At 36.3% G+C, this 9,574-nt stretch overlaps 1 protein-coding gene across 2 annotated transcripts in view; it reads right to left on the bottom strand.

Annotated features, from left to right (window-relative positions):
• Window positions 1–266: 266 nt before the first annotated feature.
• The window catches only part of SOX30 (SRY-box transcription factor 30), a 40,750-nt gene continuing 31,442 nt past the window's right edge, over window positions 267–9,574 (bottom strand). Inside the window, exon 5 of one of the 2 annotated variants that reach the window (XM_079144328.1) lies at window positions 267–663. In XM_079144328.1, the coding sequence (XP_079000454.1) occupies window positions 282–663 (382 nt within the window). In that variant the 3' untranslated portion in view covers window positions 267–281. The remainder of the gene's footprint in view (window positions 664–9,574) is intronic. The other variant, XM_079144329.1, reaches the window with a different exon arrangement.

The raw sequence follows: 9,574 nt of genomic DNA, 5'->3' as shown, positions 1-9,574 counted from the left end.
GTATTTTGTATGTGCCAACAGAAAGTAATGATAACACATGTTGGTGCAAATTTCAGCCACAAAAGTAATCTAATTCACATCTTAAATATTCCTACGATGAAACATCAGGACTCCAGTTTCATTAATCAAAATTTTATGAAGACATGAATAGAATTTGGTTTTGACTCCTCAAATCATGGCTGCAAACTCCCAGCAAAGGATTCGAGGCTTTTTTTCTCACACCAACTGACCCAGGGTATATTTTAAGAAATGTTTATTTTCTGTGCATATTTGTTTTAAAATTATAAATTCCTGAGCACTTTCTCTTCTTCCTCCTCATCACTGTCAGTCACGTTGACTTGCTGGATACTCGAGGGCGTCGAGGTGGGAGCTGTGAAGACGTTCTCCAAAGCCCCGATGTCCAGCTGGGGCATGGGGTTTAGGTACTCTTCCCCACTGTGGCCGTGGCTGTTATAGTAAGAGGTCCCATCCATGCTCTCACAGCCCCGAGAGTCTTCGCTGTGTGTGCGTTCGTCCGGGTAGTCTCTGAAAGGATAGTCTCTATTTAAAGCTGAAAACATAGCCTCGTGTTTTTGGTACCTGTCTTCATAATAACCAAGGCATTCTGGCATTGAACTTGGAAAATTCCCATAGCCAAAGGGAGGCCGACTGTAAGGACATGTGCTGTGGCAGAAAAATACAAAAAAGGAATTAGATTAGATCTTGCCCACATCTTTTCCTTGCATAGCAACTAATTGAGCAAATTAACTGCATTCTCTTTGGAGCCTGGAAAGTTCCCAAGATCCTTTAAGAAATCATTTCTTATATTCATTTGCTCTTTCCCCATCGCCAAAGTCTCCACCCAAAATAAACAGCAAAGGAATAATCACCAGCATTTATTATCTATTACTTGCTCCTGCCTTCTTACCTTTTGATGACCTTGATAAAGAAAAACTGCTTATCCTGGCCTCTTAGGGTACTTCACATCATGAAAGGTTTTGGAAATGCAGGTATGTGTTTTGTCAAGCTAAGAAATGACGGTAAATTCAACAATTGTTCTTACTCAGGTTTGAAAGAAAGCTCATGGGGGTGAGGAATACATAAGTTCAGGGATGAAATCAAGAGCTCCTGAACACTGAAGTCCTGGAACAGAGGATGACAGCTGTATTTTTTAATTAACATTCAATAATAGAGTAAATTAGAAACACTCCTAAAACCATATACCATAAAGATTTAGAACTGATATTTAACTGTGGTCTTTAAGGTCTTTTGCAAACATTTTTTGGAAAAGAAGAATGTGAAAAAAAAAAAAGGCTTTTGCAAACCAAATAATGCTGTCATTTTAAAAAAAGTATTATTCTCTTCTTCAAAAGCACAGAATAGGAATTATAGGAAGAAGTATAGAAAGTTCTACCTCCCTGGACTCGTGGACTCCATCTAGTCACACAATTTAAACTTAATAACCATATGCATTAGCGAAACCTGTGATGAGCTGGGTATCTCATTTCATGCACACTCCCACATTGAAGAGAAGAGGAGAGGAGAGGAACGGAAAGGAGAGGAAAGGAAGGTCAATTTCGTTTACTTTTAAGAACATAAATATGACTGACAGATTACTATCTCAAATTCTGAAACTAATTCCCACTTTTAAATCTTCAAATGCTAGGTACCTTGTTCATGTTAAATATCACAAATATGAGGCAAAGCTTCCAAAAATTTTCAGCTTTCCATTCCTACTGCCACATCCTAGTTCTGACTTTTTGAATGTAATATGCGTGCCCTGGATACACTGTGCTTTCAGCTACCGTGATTTTGCTCAAGCAGTTTCCCAGCTTCGGGTATCTTTGGCCTTTGAATTTTATGGGTTCTTCAGAAGGAATAAAAAATCTGCCTCCTCCACAAAGTCTTCACCTCAGGTAGAAATAATTCACCCAGTAGCTGTCTTTTTCGAGATTCAATGTAAGCAAGACACTACGCAAGCCCTGAAGGAGAAATTTTTTTTAACAACCTAATATCTTGACATATACTAGATGTGCTAAAGTTTGTAATGCCAGCGTCACAGTGACTACATTGGTGCAGCAAAGACAGGTTAGTGTTATACTCAGAGAACAAAAAATTCAATTAAGACAAAGGTAATCCCAGATTACATGGATGAAAATGAATGACAAAGCATTGTGACGGTAGTGGGGAAAACATCAGTTAAAATGATTAGAATAATATTTTCTAGGGATTGGCTCAATTGTTGTTTCAATTATTCCTCAGAACAACCCTCTGAGATAGATAATATGAATATCTCCACTTTACAGTTGAGGAAACTGAGCCTTACAGAAGTTAATAAAGTTAATTAGTAAGTGGCAGAACAATACAGGGCATTCTGACTCCAGAGCTTGTTTTTCTTAAATACCACACCACACTATCTGGGCACTAGTTCTAGGTGTGCCACATACAAACCTGATAAACTTAGGTAACTCTTCACTAATCTGAACCTTAGGTCCTTAATAAAGTGGGGATATCATTGCCTGTTTTGTCAATTTAAAAGGTCTGTTATGAAAAACAAGAGGATATGTATAAGTACTTTGGAAACTGGAAATACTATTTCGATGTGTGACTGGTAAGTCCCACAGAAGTTATATTTAATAATGTGTTCACACACACATAAATGTACATTTTACTTTTATTTTCAAAAAGAAATAAATAAAAATGAAATAAAGAAAGAAAGAAAGAAAGAAACGTAAATCAAAATGGTTATCCATGGGGGAAAAAAGAAAGGAGAGAGGAGATAGGGATAGAAACTAGATCTTTGTAAATATAACTTGAATTATGATTTGGACTTTGAAACCACATGAATATGTTACATAATTTTTAAATAAACTTAATTTTTAAAACGTCAATCACTAGCCAGGCAAGGTGGTGCACCTGTAATCCCAGCGACTTGGGAGACTGAGGCAGGAGGATCACAAGAGTTTGAGGCCAGCCGCAGTCTTTAGAAAGACCCTCACCAAGTTAGCGAGACCCTGTTTCAAAATAAAATAAAAAGGACTGGGAATGTACCTTAGGTGTTGTAAAGCACCCTGGGCTCAATCCCCAGTAATTTAAATCTAGTATTTTTATTGTACCTTCTTGATAATACATATCATAAAGAGAAAGTGAATCACAAATGAATCTTAAACTGATTTGAAACTATTGCCATCATTTTAAAATTATACTCAGAAAAAAACATGTTTAGTATGATAAAGCAAATTATTATGTAATTTTCATTGGGAACTAAAATTTTAAGCTTGGCTGAAAAGATATATCATATAAAAATCAAAGAAATTAAAACTGCAATATTCTATTTGGAAAATAGCAATAAACATGTGATTTTTTTTCTCATTAAAAATATTCTAATAATTTCCACTGAGAAGGCCTGCACACTTTGTTAATTCAGTAGCAAAAAGCAGCCCTATTGCCGAAATTGTAATATCTAAATGTCACTTTCACTAAAAGGAACTATGGCTTCTGGGTGAAATGGCTGGTTCCAGGTCTGAGATGAATAACATACAAGATGAATCTGGGAAATGCTGTGCCAAAGTGCTAAAATCTTTGAATGGTATAAGAAAAAAATGCTCAACATCACTAGTCATCAGGAAATACAAATCCAAACCACAATGAGATATCATCTCCCCCAAGTTAGAATGACTACCATCAAAAAGACAAAAAATAACAAATTCTGGCAAGGATTCTATACACTGTTGGTGGTAATATAAATTAGTTCTATCATTATGGAAAACAGTACGGAGATTCTTCAAAAAACTAAAACTAGAAATACCATATGATCTAGCAACTCCACTAGTGGGTATATATATCCAATCATTATACTCTCACTCCCATATTTATTGCAGTAGTATTCACAATAGGCAAAATAAAGAGTTGACCCAGATGCCTCCAGTGGATGAATCGATAAAGAATATATCATATATCTACATAACAGAATATTATTCAACCATAAAAAGAATGAAATCCCATTATTTGCAGGAACTGGAGGTCATTATGTTGACCAAAATAAACCAGACATACAAAGACAAATATCAAATGCTCTCAACTCATTTGTGGAAACTAAAAAGTTGATCTTGTAGAAGAATGGAATGGAATAGTGGTCACTAGAGGATGAGACAGGCAGCTTGAAAACCTTTTATCCAAAATGCTTGAGACCAGAAATGTTTCTGATTTCAGAGTTTTTTAAATTTTGTTATATTTACAGAAACAATGCCAACTGAGCATCTCTAATTCTAAAACCTGAAATCTGAAATGCTCCAAAATCTGAAACTTTCTGAGCACTGATAAGATACATGAGGTTTTGGATTTTGGAGCATTATGGATTTTGGAATTAGGAATTTCAACCTGTATTGATGTATTTGCAGACAAAATTATATGTACGTGATTTGCTTTAAAATATTTAAGATCTCTTCTTTCCAAAAAAAGTCATGGGAAATAGGAGAAACAAGAAAAGAGAAAATGTTAGTTGTTGAAGCTAGGTGATGGGTACATGGAGATTTGTTGGATTACTATTCTCTCTGTTTTATAAAAGCTGATAAATAAAATAAAACATACTATTCACAAGGAATTGAAAGCAAGCTTTCCCTCTGTTACTGAAGGAGACAAGAGTTTCTTCCTTTCTTTAGCTACATTCTCTTAAGGATTCAATCTCTGTGCTTACTGCCCTGGAGAAAACCACTCTACTGTGCCTTACCGTGGCTGGCAGATGGTTTCCATAATAACAAGTGTTTGAGTGTGCAGTTCTCTTTGGTATATACCTAGATGTAGAATCCCTGCTATTTTTGAGAAACTGCCATTTTTTAAAATGTCTACACCATTTTTCATCCCCACCAGCAATATATGTGCATTTTAATTCTCCACATACTCATCCCAAATGCTATTATTTTAAAAATTCCAGCCATACTAATGGTGTGAAGTGGTAAATCATTGTGCTTTTGATTTGCTCTTCCCTAATGACTCCCACTGAAAATCTTTTTTGTTTTGGTACCAAGGATTGAACACAGGGACACTTAACCCCTGAGCCACATCCCCAGCCTGTTTTATATTTTATTTACAGACAGGGTCTTGCTAAGTGGTTGAGGCTGGCTTTGAACTTGCAATCCTCCTGTCTCAGCCTTCTGAGCCACTGGGGCCACTGCACATCTTTACAAGGACTTTTTGGTCATAAGGATAGCTTCTCTGAAGAAATGTCTATTCAGATTTTCTGCCCTTTTTTTTTCAGTCTTTTTATATGGTTGTGAGTTCTTTGTATATTCTGGATAAAAGTTCCTTATCATGCATGATTTGCAAATATTTTTATTCTTTAGGTTATCTATTTACATTCTGATAGTCTCTTTTGATGCAAAAATGTTTTTAATTTTGAAAAAGTCCAGTCCAGTTATCTATTTTTCTTTTGTTGCTTGTGGTTTGTTTGTTTTTTTCTTTTGTTTTGTTTTGTTTTTGTTTTTGCCTTTAAGGAGTTTTAATTCTGGTTTGGAAGGAGGTCTATTTTTTTCTCTAGTGAGGGGTACTGGGGATTGAACCCAGGGGTGCTATACCACTGAGCTACAGCCCCATCTCTTTTTAAAATTTTTCATTTGTTCTAATTTTGTTATACATGACAGCAGAATGCCTTTTGATCCCTTGTACACAAATGGAGCACAACTATTCATTTCTCTGGTTGTACATGATGTTCATACCATTCACACAATCACAAGTACTTACGTTTATAGTATCAATCTCATTCCACCATCTTTCCCACCCCCTATGCCCTTCCCTCTCCTCTGCCCAATCCAAAGTTCCTTCATTCACCCCTCCCCGCATTATGGATCCGCATTCACATATCAAAGAAAACATTTGGACTTTGGTTTTTTGGGATTGGCTCATTTCACTTAGCATGATATTCTCCAACTCCATCCATTTACCTGCAAATGACATAATTTTATTCTCCTTTGTGTATATATGCCAGTTTATTGATCCATTCATCTATTGAAGGGCATCTAGGTTGGTTCCATAGCTCAACTATTATGAATTAAGCTGCTATAAACATTGATGTGGCTGTATCACTGTAGTATGCAGATTTTAAGTCTTTTGGGTATAGCCTGAAGAGTGGGATAGCTGGGCCAAATGGTGGTTCCTTAAAGAAGACCTTAGAAGATGAAAAGATCTCCCATGTTCTTGGATAGACAGAATTAATATTGTCAAAATGGCCATACTACCAAATGTGTTATACAGATTCAATGCAATTTCAATTAAAATCCCCATGTCTTTCCTCATGGAAATAGAGAAAGCAATTATGAAATTCATTTGGAAAAATAAGAGACCTAGAATAGTCAAAGCAATCATTAGCAAGAAGAGTAAAGCAGGAGGCATCACAATACCAGACCTTAAACTACACTACAGAACTACAGTAACAAAAACAGCATGATATTGGTACCAAAACAGACAAATGGTACAGAATAGAAGATACAGACACAAACCCACACAAATTCAGTTATCTCATTCTAGACAAAAGTGCCAAAAACATACAATGGAGAAAAGATAGCCTATTCAACAAATAGTGCTGGGAAAACTGGAGATCCATATGCAGCACGATAAAAGTAAATCCTTATCTCTCACTCTGCACAAAACTCAAAGTGGATCAAGGACTTAGGAATTAGATCAGAGACCCTGTGCCTAATAGAAGAAAAAGCAGGCCCAAATCTTCATCACATTGGCTTAGGACCAGACTTCCTCAACAAGACTCCTAAAGCACAAGAAATAAAATCAAGAATGATGTTGAATAGAAGTGGTGAAAGAGGGCATCCCTGCCTTGTTCCAGTTTTTAGGGGGAATGCTTTCAGTTTTTCACCATTTAGAATGATATTAGCCATGGGCTTAGAATAAATGGCCTTTACAATGTTAAGGAATGTTCCCACTATCCCTATTTTTTCTAGTGTTTTGAGCATGAAGCACAAAAGAGGTGAAAGACCTCTACAATGAGAACTATACAACACTAAAGAAAGAAATTAAAGAACACCTTAGAAGATGGAAAGATCTTCCATGTTCTTGGATAGGAAGAATTAATATTGTCAAAATGGCCATACTACCTAAAGTGCTATACAAATTCAATGCAGTTCCAATTAAAATCTCAATGATGTACCTTACAGAAATAGAGCAAGCAATTATGAAATTCATCTGGAAGAATAAAAAACCCAGAATAGCTAAAGCAATCCTTAGCAGGAAGAGTGAAACAGGGGGTATTGCAATACCAGATCTTCAACTCTACTACAAAGCAATAGTAACAAAAACGGCATGGTATTGGTACCAAAATAGAAAGGTAGATCAATGGTACAGAATAGAGGACACGACACAAACCCAAATAAATACAATGTTCTCATACTAGACAAAGGAGCCAAAAATATGCAATGGAGAAAAGATAGCCTCTTCAACAAATGGTGCTGGGAGAATTGGAAATCCATATGCAACAGAATGAAACTAAACCCATATCTCTCACCATGCACGAAACTAAACTCAAAATGGATTAAGGACCTCGGAATCAGACCAGAGACCCTGCAGATTATAGAAGAAAAAGTAGGTCCAAATCTTCACCTTGTTGGTCTAGGACCAGACTTCCTTAACAGGACTCCCATAGCACAAGAAATAAAAGCTAGAATCAACCACTGGGATAGATTCAAACTAAAAAGCTTTCTCTCAGCAAAGGAAACTATCAGCAATGCGAAGAAAGAGCCTACAGAGTGGGAGAAAATCTTTGCCAATCATACTTCAGATAGAGCACTAATCTCCATAATCTATAAAGAACTCAAAAAACTCTACACCAAGAATGCAAATAATCCAATTGACAAATGGGCTAAGGAAATGGATAGACACTTCACAGAAGAAGATCTACAAGCAATCAACAAACATATGGAAAAATGTTCAACATCTCTAGTAATAAGATAAATGCAAATCAAAACCACCCTAAGTTTCCATCTCACCCCAATTAGAATGGCGATTATCAAGAATACGAGCAACAACAGGTGTTGGCGAGGATGTGGGGAGAAAGGTACACTCATACATTGCTGGTGGGGCTGCAAATTAGTGCAGCCACTCTGGAAAGCAGTGTGGAGATTCCTTAGAAAACTTGGAATGGAACCACCATTTGACCCAGCTCTCCCACTCCTTGGTCTATACCCAAAGGACTTAAAATCAGCATACTACAGAGATACAGCCACATCAATGTTCATAGCTGCTCAATTCACAATAGCCAGATTGTGGAACCAACCTAGATGTCCTTCAATTGATGAATGGATAAAGAAACTGTGGTATATATATACAATGGAATATTACTCAGCCATAAAGAATGATAAATTATGGCATTTGCAGGCAAATGGATGAAATTGGAGAATATCATGCTAAGTGAGATAAGCCAATCTCAAAAAACCAAAGGACGACTGATATCACTAATAAGTGGATGATGACACATAATGGGGGGTGGGAGGGGTTAGTGTTAGGGTTAGGGTTAGGGAGGGGAGCAAGAATGGAGGAAGGAAGGACTGTATAGAGGGAAAAGAGGGGTGGGAGGGGTGGGGGGAAGGGAAAAAATAACAGAATGAATCAAACATTACCCTATGTAAATTTATGATTACACAAATGGTATGCCCTTACGCCACGTACAAACAGAGAAACAACATGTATCCCATTTGTTTACAATAAAAAAAAAGCAAAAAAAAAATAAATAAATAAAATCAAGAATCAACAAATGGGATAGATTCAAACTAAAAAGCTTCTTCTCAGAAAAGGAAACAATCAATAACATGAAGAGCCTACAAAGTGGGAGAAAATCTTTACCACACACACATCAGATAGAGCACTAATCTCCAGGATATATAAAGGACTCAAAAAACTTAACACCAAAAAAACAAGTAAGCTAGTCAACAAATGGGCTGAGGAGCTGAGCAGACACTTCACAGAAGATATACAATACATCAACAAATATATTTAAAAATGTTCAACATCTCTAGTAATTAGAGAAATGCAAATCAAAAACAAAAAATATCTCACTCCAGTCAGAATGGCAATGATCAAGAATACAAGCAACAATAGGTGTTGGCAAGGATGTGGGGAAGAGGTACACTCATACATTGATGGTGGGACTGCAAATTAGTGCAACCACTCTGGAAAGCAGTATGTTGCTTTTGTTTCTAACGTAATATCTAAAAAACCATTCTCAAACCCAGAGTCACAAAGTTTCTTTCAATTCATTTAATTTTTGTATGAAGTGTGCAATAAGAATCCAACGTCATTCTCTTGCATGTGGATATCCAGTTGTTGAAGAGATTATTCTTCCCTCATTAATGGTCTTGGCACCCCTGTTTAAAATCAATTGACCACAGACATGTATTTATTTATAGACCTCTCAATCCTATTCGACTGATCTAAACATATCTATCCCCATGCCAGTACCATAGGTTTTTTTTTTTTTTTAAATATGGTATAAGTTTTTTAAAAATAAACTTTATCTCTTGGAGAAATGTTAGGTGCATAACAAAATTGAGCAGAAGTATAGTGATCTCTCATATCATCCATTCCCCATGGACAA

This window comes from Sciurus vulgaris (assembly GCF_902686455.1).
Source record: "Sciurus vulgaris genome assembly, chromosome: 6".
In the NCBI taxonomy this organism is placed as follows: Eukaryota; Metazoa; Chordata; class Mammalia; order Rodentia; family Sciuridae; genus Sciurus; species Sciurus vulgaris.
Note: the sequence above shows the minus strand (reverse complement) of the source record. Positions and strands in the feature narration are given on the sequence as shown.